The sequence below is a fragment of the Catharus ustulatus genome, chromosome 16 (assembly GCF_009819885.2).
Source record: "Catharus ustulatus isolate bCatUst1 chromosome 16, bCatUst1.pri.v2, whole genome shotgun sequence".
In the NCBI taxonomy this organism is placed as follows: domain Eukaryota; kingdom Metazoa; phylum Chordata; class Aves; order Passeriformes; family Turdidae; genus Catharus; species Catharus ustulatus.
In genome coordinates, this window is record NC_046236.1 from 9,591,891 (window position 1) to 9,609,002 (window position 17,112).

General features: G+C 39.8%; 2 protein-coding genes across 2 annotated transcripts; one reads left to right on the forward strand and one right to left on the reverse strand.

The window, feature by feature from the left end:
* Positions 1 to 43: 43 nt before the first annotated feature.
* Positions 44 to 13,188, forward strand: EIF2AK1 (eukaryotic translation initiation factor 2 alpha kinase 1). Its single transcript, XM_033074294.2, has 15 exons — positions 44 to 425; positions 864 to 1,022; positions 2,238 to 2,374; positions 3,059 to 3,090; positions 3,536 to 3,635; positions 4,278 to 4,358; positions 4,732 to 4,831; positions 6,459 to 6,510; positions 6,802 to 7,174; positions 8,289 to 8,400; positions 9,861 to 9,967; positions 11,635 to 11,752; positions 11,868 to 11,947; positions 12,297 to 12,530; positions 12,989 to 13,188. Exons 1-15 carry the CDS (start codon positions 341 to 343, stop codon positions 13,109 to 13,111), a joined length of 1,893 nt encoding a protein of 630 aa, XP_032930185.1. The 5' UTR covers positions 44 to 340; the 3' UTR covers positions 13,112 to 13,188.
* Positions 13,189 to 13,383: 195 nt separating this feature from the next.
* Positions 13,384 to 16,964, reverse strand: AIMP2 (aminoacyl tRNA synthetase complex interacting multifunctional protein 2). The gene is made up of 4 exons (XM_033074295.1): positions 16,821 to 16,964; positions 15,126 to 15,332; positions 14,390 to 14,621; positions 13,384 to 13,905 (listed from the first exon to the last, which is right to left on the reverse strand). Exons 1-4 carry the CDS (start codon positions 16,941 to 16,943, stop codon positions 13,520 to 13,522), a joined length of 948 nt encoding a protein of 315 aa, XP_032930186.1. The 5' UTR covers positions 16,944 to 16,964; the 3' UTR covers positions 13,384 to 13,519.
* Positions 16,965 to 17,112: the final 148 nt, after the last annotated feature.

A 17,112-nucleotide genomic window follows, 5' to 3' on the forward strand; every position in this document is an offset into this window, starting at 1 on the left:
GACCGGCACCGCCCCTGTGCCGCGGCCGGGAGCCGCTAGAGGGGGCTCGGCGACCCCCGGTCCGGGCGCGGGGCTCACGCGGGCTGCGGGCGGTGCCGGTCCCCGTGCTCAGGGGAGGGGACGCCCCGCTCCCCGCCGCAGACCTTCGCTACGAACTGCTGCCCGCCCATCCCCGCCTCCCGGGCCGAAGGTTCCTCTCTCGGGTTTATCCCTCCAGTTCATGTTTCATCGCTCCGCGCTCAAAGAGCGGCCATAAACGCTGGCCCGGCCCCCGGAGCCGCCCACGAGGGGCCGGGCGGGCCCCGCCGGCCGTGGCGGAGGGGACCCGGCCGCTCGGCAGATGAGGGGCGGGAGGGCTGCGGCCCTGCGGGTGCCGGTGCCCGCCATCGAGTTCCCTGAGGAGAGCCTGGAGCCGTGCTTTGACGGTAAGCGGGGCCGGGGGCAGCTGTGTGGGCGAGCGGGGAAATCGCGCCTTTCCCCCGGCTGGCAGCGAGGGAAGCAGGATAGAACCGCCGCCTTCCTCTTGCCGTGCTTGCCCAGCGCTCTGAGGGAGCGCGGCCGCGGGGGTGATGCAAGAGCGGGCAGGCCCTCAGCAGCGCCCTGCCCTGAGGCCGCCGTGCGAGCTCCCCCTGCCTCGGGCACCGGGCACCTCGGCATCCCCGGGTAGCTGCTTTCCGTGTGTACTTAAAAAAATTAATTAGCTGCCTAATTTGCTTCTTAAACTACTCGCTCAGTGGCAGCCTGGGTGCTGCCTCTGTGTGCTGAGGTTGTGTTGAAGCTCTGTGGCCGTGCATTGTTTTGATGTTTAGGTAAATGGGTGTGTACTGAGACCTAAGTTCATTCGTCTGACTGTTCTCTTTCAGACTCAGATGTGCCGGCGGAGCTGCGAGTTGCAAACAGATCTCAAAAATTTCTGAAGTTTACTTCGACCATCCAGAACCAGCTGCTGCTTGTCTCACTGCTAGAGCATCTCTGCCACATGTACACGCACAACCCCGTTCACTCCAGGGGTTTGTTCCGAAGTTAGTAAGAGGAGTTCATTCCTGTCCCTAAAGTTGTCTTACTGCCATATGTACCAGACCCTTCTGTGCAGAGTTACTGTGTGATATCAATACAAAGCTGTAGGTTTCATTCCGCTGGGACAAGAATGATTCTGTGAAGAGGATGAATATCTTGAATCAACTAAATTGGCAATGACAACTTGTCTTATTTTTGAAAACAGTAACAGAATATTGCTGTAGATGTAAGGATCATACAGTTCTGTTCCAGCTGGATCGTGTGAGTTGCATATGAGGACAGCAGGATAAATTATATTACTGTTAAATGTGATCTAAAAATGCTGGTAGAAGAAGAATTTAATAAAATACCTGTCAAGAAATAGTTGCAGTAGCATCTTGACTTAATATATCAAAATTATATTCTGTGACAATCTGAGTAAATACCTTTACAAGTTCTTTATTTTGCCATGAAGTCTCTTGATATCATTCAGGGAATTCACATTTTTAAATGAGAAGTGTTACTTTTAAAATCTCTTCTTGTTATATGATTTAACATGGGTATTGTGTTCATTTGGGCATATACTTAGTGCATTTAAGAAAGCATATCCAAGGGTTTTGTCCTTCCTTTACATGACTAGACAATAAAATCTAATGTGTTTTTCATAGCTAAAATTTATGCCATTTATAACATCGCAGTTGCACCCATCGCCATGATTTATGAGGTTTTGTTTGCCACAGTTGTTTTACTCCATATAAGAAAGATGGTGGAAGGGAGCAACTTCATTCTCTGTTACGAGTATGTGCCCAAGTGTGTGGGTTTGCATGGGAATTGGAAAATCTTGACATTACCACTTTTGATTAGAAATGCACCTTCATAGTTTTGAACCTGCTTTGAATTTTTCACTGAACAAAATAAGTCCAAAAGTAAAATGTAAGTGAATGGGTGGATGTTTGTATAACCCATCTGCTGAGGTGAGGAAGGAGAGGAGGTGCAGTTGTGACCCTGGAAGGCATGGCAAATAATTAGATTTTGTGAAGGGATTCCCATAGAGCAGCTCTAGTTTGGATTTAATTAGTTTTAATTGCTAAGAGTATGGACGGGAACAGCATTAGAGTAGGAGGGATTGTTCAGTTTTTCAGACATCTTTCAAATAAGATTTCGTGTTTAAAAACTTGGTGTGGTCTTATTGGCTGACTTTATGTAATGTTTTCCTGACCTCTCTCTGTTCCTTTGTGCAGTTCTTCGTCAGACTTTCACAAGAACAGGGTTACTCTCCCCTTTTGTCTTTTGTGATGAATTCAGTACTATAAGACTGCAGCACAACAGAGCCATTACTGAACTGATGAAAGCAGCTAATCAACAACTACTTAATGGGGTAAGCTTTGTTACATGTTTTTGGCAACCTCTGCAGTAAGGAGCTTTCCTTTAGGGGTTCTTTTAATATCAGACTGAGTGTTTTTAGTAATTATACAAGAAAACTCAGCTGTTTGGGATGGCATGGTTCTATAGGTGCAATCCAGTTTTTGAAGCCATCAATATTTTGTACCTTATTAAATAGTAATAATATAACAAGTTAAAATGTTTATAAACAAAGGCAAAGTGTTGTAAGTATTGCTACAGCTTTTTTTGACAGACAACCATTTTCAACTTTAAACTGTTGGTTATGCAAACACTCTCATATTTATGTTAGTGAAGGGTGTAGTTTGTGTACTTGTACTTCAGGCTGAATAAGACCTGTTTGCTTATCTTGCTACTTGACCTAAGCTAGTTAATTTTTTAAGCACATTTTAGAGCCCTCATTTTATCCTGTATGCCAGCAGAACTCTAAAAGGGCAGTAATCTCTCCAGCAGAGAGATGCTAACAGATTACCAGTGGGATAATAATACTTTAATTTGGTGAAGCTCTCTGCAGTATGTGAATGGTTGTGAGTAACCTCATTTTCTTCCAAGAAGGAGGTTGCAGTTTCTGTTTTGATGAAGCTTTCTGTGCCACTGGCACAGCAGACATGTTATTCTTTTTATATTACATGTTTTTATGTTGGATTTTGTTCTTTCATAGGAACTTGATAACGGAGAGCCTCTTGCAATTGGGTATGTATTCAAAGCATGTAGAAATACTAAATTAGCTCCTTCGCTAAAGTTCTGTGCTCCTCTCTGAATTTAATTAATACTGCATTTCGTATTTTGGCTCTGAAACAAAGTAAAAAAGGAAAAGGATCCAAATTATCAAAATGATGTGATAATTTGTTCTTCAGTACAACTCTCACCGTCATTGCCACTGTTCAAGAAAACAAGATTTATCAGGCATCAATGTAAAAGAAATAATCAACACCTCTGTTAAAAGAGTATGGATTTGTAGCATGCTCTTGCAGTCTGCTGGTTTTCAGTATTCACTGAAACTCTGGCTGGTATAGTATGGTAATGTCAAAGTACTTTCCTCTTTTCATAACATGAATAATATTTTTAGAATGTGTACAGCTGTATCTTATAAATAAGTTGTAATTTAGTTTAATGCAGCCTAACTTTTCTTGATTAGGGAAAAAGAAGTTCTCTTTGAAGCACAAACTTCACGATACTTGAATGAATTTGAAGAGATTGCAAGGCTAGGAAAAGGAGGATATGGCAAAGTATACAAGGTATTCTTTACCTCCCATATAAAACTTCTCTGTTTATATCTAGTTTTTCCATGGAATTTGGGGTTACTGTTTTAGCTGTCCTGCCAAATATTTTTTTAATAGAAGAGGTGCAAATCCGTACCTTAGAAGATAGTTGGTGTTTCATTTCAAAAGCTGCTCAGTTGTAATTAGTTTTGTCAGAAGCAGGATATATCAGATGTTTTGCTTTGTATATTTTGACCCTTTTAAAGTGAATGAAAACTCCTTATTTGACATGTGAAGTGTTATGATATATTGACTCTAAACAGGATTGGAACTGATTGGTCTGCACACCTCAATGCTTTAGTTGTGTCTGCTTTTAAAAAATGAGCTTCAGTATGAACATAAACTGTCCAAGCCAGTGTTAAATTGTGTAAAGTACTTGTAGTCTATGGCCAGCCCAAGGTTCCCCATGAGGTATTGAGGACCTGTAAAGCAGTTATCAGGACCTATCAGTATCCCTGTATGACAGCAGGGACCTAATCCCAGTTTCATTCCCTGATACAGGTGGTACACCATAGGAATGGGATGCAGAAATAAAATTTTAGAAAATGCTGGGTTTGAAAGGATTTAATTAATCCAAGCATCTAACATCTAATTTTCTCCTATTGCAATTGTTTTCAGGTCAGAAACAAGTTAGATGGTCAGTTCTATGCTATTAAAAAAATTAAAATTAAGAAGGCTACAAGAAGAGATTGTATGAAGGTACTTTCCTGTGTTTTGTCTGTTTTAACTCCTCTGTATGTTATTCTGTTCTAATTTATTAATGTAGCTAATATAATATTTTATGCATTATGAATTTCTAAAGCCTATCAATACCTAGCAGAGAAAAGTAAATGCGACACATCAAAGTCCATTAAAAGAACTAAAGTCCATTAAAAGAACTATATTAATTACTTGAATTTGATCATCTCTGCAGTGATGAAAATCAATTTGTTTTAAAGCTTTCAATTTTTTCCTGTTACTGTAACAATTTAATCTGTTCTTTCCCTCTAAGAAACGTACTTTTTGTTACCTTTCATGCTTATTAAGCACTCAGAGTAAAGGAGTCACACTGTGGGTTTTTTGGTCTTTTTAGGTGCTCCGAGAAGTCAAAGTGCTGGCTGGGCTGCAGCATCCCAGTATCGTAGGCTACCACACTGCTTGGATGGAGCAAGTTCAAACAGTACATCCAAAAGGAAAGTACAGCTCATTGTGTAACTCCTGCTTGTATCTTACAACCTCTGAAATGTTATTTTCAGCAGAATATTAATTCTCTGATAAAGTACCTATTTTTTTTTTCCTTCCTTAAAAGAAAGGGAAATTATAGGTGATCATCAGGTCCTTCCATGCACTCAGTCCCTTCTTACCAAATAATTTATCTGTTACTTAATGATTAATTTGGAACTGTGGAAATATTAGCTTTACTTCTGGTAAGACATGAGGAGGATTTTAAAGTTGTGTAAAGTTCAGTGAAATGCAGTGAAAACCTTTTAATGCAAGATGTAGTGAGTTGAAGAGGAGAAGAATGAATGCTGAGGAATGAACTGCCTCAGATACTGGGGGAAAAGTGATGAATAGGACAAAAACCCCACAAATTTGCAACTATGTATGTTCATCTCTAAGTCTCAGAGATGTAGCAACACTAGAATAAGCATCCTAGTATGCTTCTCTTCAGATTTGAAAAGATCTAAGGAAAACTGAAAGAACCTGGAAATACATACTTTTAATGATACCTCCCCCCCCCCGCCAAAAATAAAACAACCACCACCTGTTTATTTTGCTTTCCCAGTTAGAATTTTTAAATTTGATGAGATGTCTTTTGTAGTCCTGCACTGACAGAGCAATTAGATTTTTTTGTGTATCAGCTACTGTCTGTAACTGTTGAGACTATATCTACTTTTGTGTTAATTCTACACCTTTTTCTTGGTTTTTCTCTTCAGGTTCTTTGTTCTCATCTCTTTGCACACTCTGTCCTTTGGTCCCTTTGTAACCCTAATCCATTGGTCCCTTTCCACTCCTTTCCTGAAATGCCTTTAGCAATTAAATCTTTTGATCCTGTCTTAGTGGGAGGTTTGGTTATGCTCTGTATAACTTTATTGCTTTCCAAGTCACTGATTTGATGCCCAGCCGGCCATAAACACAAAAGAAAATGCATAAGTACATAGGAAGTTGACAGTAGTGTAAAACAGGCAAAACTTTTTAACCAATGATCCAGAGAATCCTGAGGGAAGCAATTGTTTAATGCTGGGGGTCCATCAAAAGTATTTAGTGGTCGTAATGGAAGTGCATAATGAAATCTATAGGTAGCTTCTGTGGTACTTAGTGGTTTCCCTTGTCTTACAAGATTGGTGTTTTAGATTTGCTTCTGTGTGCTAAAACAACTTTTTCATATAAAATGCAATTTTCATGCCAATTATTTCCAAGATATCAAGTGTCTTCAAAACAGCAGCAGTGTGATGTGAAGGGTGATGCCTTGTGGAGCTGCTGCTTTAACTGTGTGTTATTCTATGCATTGTAAACCCTTACTTTGAACAGGCTGTCTTCTGAAAGATGAAGTCTAAAGTAAATATCTAAGAAAGCCCAGTAAAACCCTTCTAGTGACTTTGTACAATGTTATTTTTAATTAAAAGATAAATGAAATACATATTAGCATAGCTTGTAGTAGAGTTATTGCAGCAGCAGAAATAGAGATAATCTAGAACTATCCACAGGTTACAAAATTAAATTCAGTGAGGTGGTCTAGCTTAAATGGTAATTTTTAGTAAACATGTGGATACAGGTTTTTGTTTTTTGAAATTCCATATTTATCTTTGCATCCAACAGGTAAAACAACAATGGAGTTGCAGCCGTTATTTTTGGAGCAAGAGAGTAGCAAGTAAGTATTACTAATCTCAGTGGTAACATATATTGAACTTTAACTTCACCTTTGTATCTGAGACATTGCTGTCTGGGATAGCTGTCCAAAATCCCTGCTGGTAGAAAGTATTAAATCAGCTGGAGCCTGCGCTGACAGTTATGTAATCCTGGAGTTTTATGTGGGGAAGCAGCTGAACTCTTACTTGGGAGTGCTGTTTGCAGTAGGGGAAAAAATTCAGTGTGGTATTTCACACATTGATGGTATGAAACTGTGTACTTATTTGGATTTCTCTCCCTTTGTTATTTTCAGTGATCACTGTCACATCCAGAGTGTGGAAAGTGGTAGTTCAATTATCTTTGCTGACCTTACCTCACAAGAAGAGAAGTCCTGTGACAGTACCAGTCTTAAAAATGTGCGTAGAGAATCAGTGCAGAATATGGATGTAAGGAATGACTTTACAAACAGCAACAGCAAAGAGTGTGTGAAACCAGATAAATGTGAACTATACACAGAACTACAAGAAGGCTTTGCAAATGTTAATGGTTTATCAACTGGTGTGGACAATCATTCAACATCCAGTGTGGATCAAGATGTTAGGACTGAAAGTGAGTCCAGCTCTGAAAGCAAGTCCTGCTCTGAAGGATGCTCCAAAAAGGAGGTAGCTCTCTGTGGAGAGTTTGAGGTAAATACAGTTCTCTTTAAGTATCCTTATCTGCTGTGTAATTTTGTGATGTTTTTAGAGTAGTTCAGTAGACAGTGGAAATGAATGATTTATAACAATAAATTAAAAAGAATGGAATGACTGCAAGTAGAGTCAAAAGTTCAGACAATTTTTACTTAAGTGGGTAAAATCATTACAAGGAAACAGACCAGAGGAGCTGGCAAAGCTCGGTATCTATGAGGAGCTTTTCATGTGTTAAGCGTCTTGAGTCCTTTCTAAGTACCTACATGAATAAAAAATGTCACTGCTGCATTAAACAGCCCCATGAAAATTGAAAATCTTCAGCTTCATTAATGAAAACTAAAGCAGCTGTTAATGATGAAAGTGTCTTGGTATGTCATGTGGTGCCCATGAAGTGTAGGAGTACATGGGAAAGAGATAAAAGCAGATTGGAGCAGGGAGTCATTTGTGCTTCTAAAACCTTGTTGCTATTTATACCATACCACTGATATGTTTTGTATAACACAGGCAGCTCTGGAATGCTTCAAGCTTTTGCTATCACTTGGAGTTCCCTCTTGCAGGAAACACAGTTTTACAGGTGTCTGCTCGAGTTGTCCAGGTTATCAGATGAACTGGTCCATTACCAGAAATTGAGCTACATATTCATATGTAATATGAATTATATGGTTATAAATCAAACAGTTGGACTCAAAGGTCTGTTCCAACCGAAACAATTTTGTGATTCCATAAAATTCTGTATCAAGAAGTTGATTTTTTTCTGCTGTTTTATATTGATTAAGCTGGAATCAACCTCTGTTCAGTATTTCTAGAAGGTTTCAAACTCTAATTTGAATATTAAAGACTCATCTGGCAGTTTTGTTAGCATTTATCATATAACAATTGTTAAAATTTGAGAAACAAGCAACAGACTCTCCAAAACTAGATAACATTGTTGCATCTGCTTCTTGAGTGCAGTAGATTATACTAATACTGTACTTGATGTCCTTTTGGTACCTGTTTTTGGAGGGGTTTTTGTTTAATAAATTTTGGGTTTATTTGCTCTAAAGAAAATAACTAAGGAAATCCTGTTTTCATGTTACAATGGTAAAATTATGGACCATTATTTTTCTGTTAGGTGGAGTATCATTTGATGCTTCATATACAAATGCAGTTGTGTGAAACATCCCTGTGGGATTGGATTGCTGACCGTAATAGAAGATGCAACAAGAGATCAGAGGACACTTCTAGTAAGATTCATCACTGTCTTGTTCAAGCAAATATTTTGGGGGTCTTTTGGGGTTTTTTTGTAATTTGAAGTGCAGTTATCTAGTTTTATTTTACTTCAGCAGCTTATAATACAGATCTTCATTAAATTCTTTATTCACTTAATCACGTAGCAGCTTGTATTGAATTTTTGTATCATAGGTGTTGGTAAAAGAATTGAAATTCCTGAGTTTTAGACAGCTCTTCAAAAAAGAATGATTGAATGCCTGAGGCATAGTTGTTACCAGGGGAGATCAGTGTCTGGGCAATACTCCTTATTTGGAACAGTTTTTTTATTGACAGAATCTGCTGCTTCTCAGAAAGCTGGTTAAAGGCTAATTTATCTGCTGTGGAAAATACAAGCTTATAATTTGATGCAGACAGGTTAATTTGTAATAGATTAAAGAATGTAACAGTGAGTTTTTTCTGAGTGACCGGGGGGTTCTCATGCCCTCCTACCAAGCAGTCATCAGTAACTGTTGACATTTGGAAGAACAAACCCAATGCTCTTAAAGCAGCAGAAAGCTGTTCCATTCTCTGGGGTGGCTGTATAAAAGCAGCATATGCACATCAGGTTGTAAAACCAAATGTGTGATTAATGTTTTATCTTGGTTTTAATCACTATTAAGGTAAATCTGTTCTTTTCATTCATAGAGACAGGTTTACCAGCAAACTGTCAGCTGACTTCCACTAATCTCTCCTGTAATCATAATCTTTTAGCTTTCATGAGCTAAAAAATTATGTTCCTGGTCAGGAAATGACAGAATTACAATGGCATTTGCACTTGCAAAAAGCTGCTTTCACACATTTTCATGGAAAAGGTGAATGTTGTTATAGATTAGACATGAAGAAATAGAAATCCAAATGTGAGTAAATGGTGAGTGTTCAAAAAGACACGTTAAATATGGGTCATTAGAGCAGGGACACAATATAGTTTTAATAAAATTGTAATGTGGGAAATGGTCAAAACAAGGAGGTGCTAAGTTCATTTAGGACAGCTACAGCCAGAGGAGAGTGAGGAATTTCAGAGGGTAGCACACCAGCAGAAGGATTAGGAACTAAATAAGAGTGCAAACCAATACAGACAGCATGTCACTACATAAATTAGTATGATTTTATCTGGAACTGTGTTTTTCATGCTAGGTCAGGACTTGCATGAAAGTAAAGAGTTTGTTAAATTCATAATCAAATAACTGCCTGATGGAGTTCAGGAGAATCATGATCATGTTCCCTGAACTTTCCTTTTTGGAATTTTGATATTAGTGACTTTTTGCTGATTCAGAAATAATATCTTGAGAGAAGCATGGTAAAATCCATATCTAAAATATGCTCATTCTGTTAAAAATTTATTCCTAGGCATAAATAAACAGAATTCAACAAGACATACCACCATAATCTTACATAACTCAGTAAAACTAACTGAAATATTTGGAATTGTTTTAAGGTCCATACCATCTCGTGGATGCTCGCTGGACAATGAGGATTTTCCAGGAGGTAGTAGAAGGAGTTCGCTATATCCACAGCATGGGAGTGATGCATCGAGACATTAAAGTAAGTTCATCACATTATTACTTGAGGTTGAAGAAAACAAAGACAATTTACATTATGGGAGAATGAAAGCAACTTCATAGTTGCATTAGAGATGACCTGGACTCTTAAGAATTTAGTTGTTCCATATGAAAAAACACATAATGTCCTCTATAGCAGTGCCATGCTTTCTTTGCTCTCAGCATAATACTCAGTTACTCTGACTTACAAGTGGATTTTAAGCTCTGAAGCATTGAAGACATTTTTCTGTCAGAAACAGGCATGGTCAGATTGGTTTTCTTTTGTCTCAGTCTTTCCTTAACCAGGGTAGGAACTTCATTACCTAAAAAAAATTAGTTTAGGTGATTATAAAAATAATCACCTTGACTACACCTCAGTTTGCTAACTGAAAATATGTTCTAGTTGTTTGCTTACTGATAGACCTGAATAGCAAGGAAGTGAATGTGTGTTTTCCTACTTTGCTTCCTACTCAGGTTTTCTGCATCTGATACAGCAGCTGTATGAAGAAAGCATGATTATTAAAACTTCACTTGTGGAAGCTTGGAACTACTTGAAATCACACAATCTTCACTCTGGATTAATTTTCATTTTTCTGTCAACTGTTTCAGGGTGAACAGTTTTTCAGTTTGCTTTCCCATTTAGCATCATCATGGCCTTATTGTCCAAAGTCTGGTAGTTATATAAAGAATTCCAGAATTCCATACAGTTACTGCAAACCTGGTTTTTAGCCAGTTCTCGTGGTTTTCACCATATATTCTTCTGATGGTGATTTTGCAGATACCTAGCAGAGACTGTAATTTCTGGGATAATATTCTAAGAAAGTCTTTCAGCGTGTGAATTCTGAGAACAGAAGCCCTGTGGGTGGGTGTCCTCGATATGTTTTTACTTCAGTGACTATGAGAAGCCTAGCAACTTGTTCAACAGTGCTGCATCTTTTAATTTGATCTGCATTGAATAAAGGAAAAGAATGGAGATTGCCCGTCTCTTGTTAAGCTATTCACATCTCCTTTATACACTAATAAAAGACCAACTATTTCTTTTGGGCCAACTGAGCAAGTTGGGGGATTTTTCTAGATACACAAGGCTTGCATTTCTCCTTCTTAGTGGTCCTAAAACCAAAATATAGGGATAAAAACTGTTTCAGTTTTCTGAGTCAGAGCTCTCAAGTCTGTCATAATTTGGCTTTTTTTTTCATAGCAGCTTCCCAGAACCAAGTAGCATATTGCAGCTGCTTATCATACAGAAAGTGTATTTTGGTTTGTATTATGTTTAGTCCAATGATATTTAGTCATCCTTCCTGCTGCATCAGTTGCTCAAATCTACTGTCCATTCTTGCCTGTTCCTGTTTACTGTTCTGCAAATTTCCCAGTTTCTGTTGGGGAAAAAAGGTACTTAATCTTTTCACCAAATCTTGGATTTTTTTCAGTTGTACTTGTCTACTTTTTTTTTTTTTTAAGATCCTTCTTTTAGGTATGTGGTCTTTTAGCACAAATGGTTTTGCTAACACATTTTGGTATCAGCAATGACTATTTTTTCTTTCCCACTACTAAAAAATGTTAAATAATCATCTTATACCTGTGAAACACTGGATTTTATAGACTTCAAAAAAGCTGAAAATCCTTAATTCTTTATATAGACATATTTTAAAATTAAACTGTCTTCATTTGCAGCCTAGAAATATCTTTCTACATGGATCAGATCATCAGGTGAAAATAGGTGACTTTGGATTAGCCTGCAAAGACCTTCTTTGGGATGATGCAGACCAGTTTCAGACAGAACAGATAAATGGTAAGAGAAGAAAGTGTAATGGGTTTCAGTGTTTAAGTTTCTGTGGTATTAAAAGCATTAAAATGTTACTTGCAAGGCTTAACAACACTTGCTAAGTCTCAATTGCCTTTCAAAGGACTGACACATACTTCAGGAGTGGGGACCTGCCTCTATGCCTCACCAGAACAACTGCAGGGATCTCACTACGATTTCAAGGTAGAGTTTCTTCTTTTCTCTGTTAATACAATAGATAATAGAAATAAATCAAGCTTATTTGTTCAATAGGCAAATGAATATTTGATAAATACATGATATTCCTCCTACTGTCACTCCTAGTTTTTGTTAAAACATGGATTTCAACTTTGCCTTCTCGTTTGCTATTAAAGCAAAACTTATTTTTTGACATGTTGAAAACATATGGAGATTTGAATTTGTGTTCTTTTAGTAGTGTCATGAAACTTCATTGTTGTGAAACTTTTTACTATAATGATATTATGAGAAAAAGAATCCCATTAAGTTAAAATATCCCAGTTATCCCAGAACTTTCTCTTCACCCCCTTAACAGTCAGACATGTACAGCATGGGTGTTATCCTGCTAGAACTCTTCCAACCATTTGGAACAGAAATGGAAAGAACAGAAGTTCTTACACGTTTAAGGACTGGCCAGATTCCTCCCACTTTCTCCAAGAAATGGCCTACTCAGGCCAAGTACGTGAAACTCCTCACCAGTCCGAGAGCTGCGGAACGCCCAACAGCGGCTCAGCTTCGCGACAGTGAGCTCTTCCACACCACAGACCAGGTAAGCTGTGCCAGTAACCCCAACCCTTACAGCCTCAAGGAACACAGAAAATGCCCTTTGTATCCCTGCCTGCATTACATTTGTTTGGCTTTGAGCTTAATCACATGTTCCTCGTAAGACTCTTTTTCTGATTACAGTATTTAGGCCACTGTATTATTTCTGGTGTCCTTGCACTGAGATAGCTGGTCATTAACTTTAGGCAACTTTCTGAAGACTGTACAGTTTAGAGGTATTTTTATAGGTCAGAAAAGCTTTCAAAGCTTTTCATCACAGCTGCAGATTCTTCTAATCACTTTTCCATGCCCCACTGCTTGGTGGATTAAGTTGTAGTATCAAGAACGTAGAATAGCTGAGTGCTGCTGCATTGCCTGTAGTAGATTGCAAACACAATTCGAGTAGGTCAGTAAGGTTTTGTCCTTGCTGAGGTATAAATGAAGTAAACTGGCTCTCATTTTCAGGTTATTTCTAACCTCCAACAGAAGGTGAGACAGCAAGAAGAAGAAATAGAGAAACTGAGGGAGACAATAAGACGGCTTTCTGAAGAGCAAGATGAACAAACAAGACTAGGCTCTCCTGTTTAAGTACAGGAAGAACTAACCTCCATTGTGTGTTAAGGTGTATAAAATGTTTCTTTTTTTACATAAAATATTTGAATGCATTTTCATTTTCCTGTCTGTTCTTAAAAGGTACTTATCCTTTTGCCTTGACCAAAGGCTCCTGAGAAAGGAATCATGTTGCAGTGGAAAAACTAAGAGCACAGCTTGTATTTACACAGGATTAATTGACATACCTTAGCCATTGAACAAACATGTGTTACGAAAGAGTTACAAAAAAGGAAGGTCACGCCCAAAAGGAAACTGTAATGCTTTTATTATTTTAGGATTCTGTCCAACTGTAATACCTAAAATACCTCTCAGAAAGGACTGAAACATTACAGCAGGCATGAGGTGGAGTAAGATTAAAACAACATCACTATAAAGGGTACAGGCTCACTTGAGTAGCTTCATGACAGAGCTGAAAGGAGCCAGATTCTCACAGCACTTCATCCACTTCTGCACGTTGGCCGGGGCGGTGTTGGCAGCGCCCGTCTGCTGCAGCGCGCACCATGCCACCACATCGGCCACCGTCAGTTCATTGCCCACCAGCCACGAGCTCTTGCCCAGGGCAGCGTTCATGGAGCGCAGCACTGCTCCTCTCTCCTTGCTGCTGCCTTCTCTCAGCTGGAAGATGGCTGTGTCCACCCAGCTGTCGATCAGGGTTGAGGTAACTGCATTGTACTTCTGCCCAAACAGGGAAAAGAGAAATCGAGCGATGTTCCCCTCTCCTTCTATAGGGCACATAGTTTGAATGCTAAACTTCATCTGGGGTTTGGGAACTGAAATTAACAGAAGGAAAAAAAAAGTGAATACAACATAGTAAAAAAATTAACTAGAATGGTAACATGGTGTACATCTGTGAGGCCAGCACTACTGTTAATATTAACCTGATGAACAGTTTTCAGTCTTGTGGGATAAAGAGATCACTGTTCGAAAAATTCAGCCAAATCTCCCCCGTAATTTCCTCTTCTAGCTACCTTATTTGTAAAAACTGAATTACAGTTTTATTTAAAGTAAATCCTGAGGGTACAAACAACCCTGTCAATATCATGTGTTTTAACAGCAGTAACTATAAACAAGAATCTTCTGGCCCAGCATGGTTCACAGCTATGAAAAGAATAAAAATGTTTCCTGCTTCTTCATATTCACCATATGTGAAATATTCACCACAGGGACACCAAAGTATCTGTGTGCAAGGGTTTATATCACAAGTTTCATTTTCTCATCTAATGTAAAATACTGATCTACAAATTTCATTCTTACCATCCTTCCAAATCAGAGTAAAGGCCAACTGGTACTCATGACGTGGCTGCTTCTTAGTCTGCTCTCCAAAGCATTTCAAGAGGTTTTCTGGCACACTTTTTACTGATGAATGTGTGTGAACAGCTGATAATATTTTGTACCGTTCACAAAGCAGACTGTGTATCACTAACAGTGACAGGGGAGGTAGAGAAGGATTTGCATTGATGACAACATCTTTCAGGGCACCATAATCCTGAATGGAAAGTAAAACATTCAGGTAAGTCACATTCCAGATCATACTCATGACTTTGCTTTTGTTTGACACCAAAATGTAGCTAGTCATGCACGTGTACATCTGAAATTCTAATGATATTCAAGTAAATAAATTCAAGCTTGGACATTTAAAACTTGTGTAAACTTTTAAACATCTTCCTTCCTTGACATGTAATTCAAGGACATGACTGAGGTAAATTCTACTCCAAAATGAAGCTAATGTTAAAGCTTCCAGTTTAGTAACAAACAAGAAATCAACTGTTGAAATTTTAAAATGTAACTATTCTCGATTGAAATAATACCCAAGTGAGCACATATAGAACTAGTATTTATAAATGTTTGTATCTATAATCTGGATGGCCAAAATGAAATGGTGGGTTGTATACTGAGTTCTGAGTGTCCCAGGTTTTAATGCCCTCCTTCCAACCCTGAAAATGGAATGTTTAGGAAGTACCTACGAATGTAACTGCTCAACTAAACTCACCTTTCCAAGCATCAGATCTAAATCTGCTCCATTTGCTGTCAAAGGAGAAAATTCATCAGTTTGAATGATATTTGTTACATCAAAGTCAGCATCCGGGGTTTGTATCATCTTGGAGAGCCCATCCACAGCACTCTTCAGTTCATACAAGCGCTTCAGAATCTCTTCCTGGCGGGATTCAAGAGCTTGAAGTGACGGGTCAGCCTCTTCCTAAAGGAGAGGAAAGAAACAAGGAAAAAACATTCACTCACCTCAGTGCCAAAATAGTCCACAGGGCATTTAACACTAAGTTTTGAAAGACTAAACACCTTCAAATATCCAGACCATTGTAAGTATCATGGGCACATGATGGTGCATTTAATTAATTCCTGAAATCTTCCTGCTTAATAGATTTTTAACCATTAGTTACAACAAACTCTGTAACACAGTCAAAGTCAGATAAAGAGTTGACAGTGCAGTGCTGAACGATGACTGGAAAATCAAAGCTTGTCAGGTTCTTTTCAGCTCAGAGCAAAGTTAGTAAGTTTGTGGTACAGCAGCCAAAGAAGGAAACTTTTTGACAAATCAGGTAGTTAATAAAAGTAAAAAGCTTTGCAGGTTTAGATGGATCATATATTGTGTGGATTTTGTCTTTGTTTCAGAGAATATAAATTATAGTGGAAAAAAAAAAACCATCGGCTTTATTACATGTTTATACCAATGCAGCTTTTTATCTCAATTACCTCACAAGCATCTCATCTTACAATCTCTTTTAAAAGAAGATGAAAAATACATTCCTGTGGCAGGTTTTAAATCTACTAAGCTTAAAATAATGTTCAAGAAAAATCTTCAAATAGCCTATTTCTAAGCATCCTGAATAAGGATTAACAAAACCCAAACTATCACGAATGAAAAATATACAAGGTATCAAAGCAAAATTTTTATATCCACTTAATATTTTCAAAGATGAGACAAGGGAAGGCCTCTTATGTGACCATTATTTAGGCAGTACACGAAATTCCGTCTTTTGCAATGGGAAGGCATTTCGTGGGCATTCCTGATAAGCTCTGCCCCAAAGTTACTCCTACTCGGTGTCTCTATTAACCTGGGGGAGGCCACAGCAAATCCGCGAGGGCATCAAGCTAAAACCGGCCACAAGCGGCCTGTGAGAATTCCATTCATTCCTGGCACTGAAGACAGGCTGCTCAACACGACTTATGTAACGCAGTATTTGGCATTTTTGTCTTATTTAAGGCAAAATACACGAGAGTGGGAATAGAGGGTGTATAGCCGGCTGAAAGCTGAGCCGGCAGAGCGATGATGCAGCAGGACGGAACGAGGCCTGCTGGGCACTCACAGAGAGCTCGGCACGGCCATTCAAACGTAAAGAGCGCGACAGGGACACACGCGAGAGCCCAGAAAAGTCAAAATGGAACTACTGAAGGCTTTAAAACACTACAAAGAAATTCCTGAAAACGCTAATTTTATTTAACCCGAGCCGCTTACTACAAGGCGGAGCCAGGGGCCCTCCTGCGGGCTGAGGCGGTGAGATTGGGCCCCCTGAGCTCTCCGGCAAGGGAGGCTCCTCCCGGTGCCAAGCAGGGGCTGAGTCTCTCACCGGAGGGAACACCGGCCCGGCGGCCGCATGCCTGACCTCGCCAGGGCGAGCACCGCGGGCCGCAGCCCACGCCGCTCCTTCCGCCCACCCCTCGCTCCTACCTGCGGCGGTGCGGCGGTGCCGGGGGCGCGGTGCAGGTTGGGCAGGGGGTACATGCAGGTGGGCAGGTGCTCCGCCAGCACCCCCGCGCCGTGCAGCGGCCGCACCTTGTACATCGCGGGCATGGCGGCTCCCGCCGCGCCGCGCGCCCGCTCCGCCACTGCGGGCCCGCCCACCCCAGCGCCCATTGGCCGAGAGGCGCGTTGCTGACACGCGTGGCACCCAATGGCCTGCGTGCTTTTCCGGTCGCCCTCCTGCCATTGGCCGGCGTTCAGTGGCCGAGTGCGTCCCCAC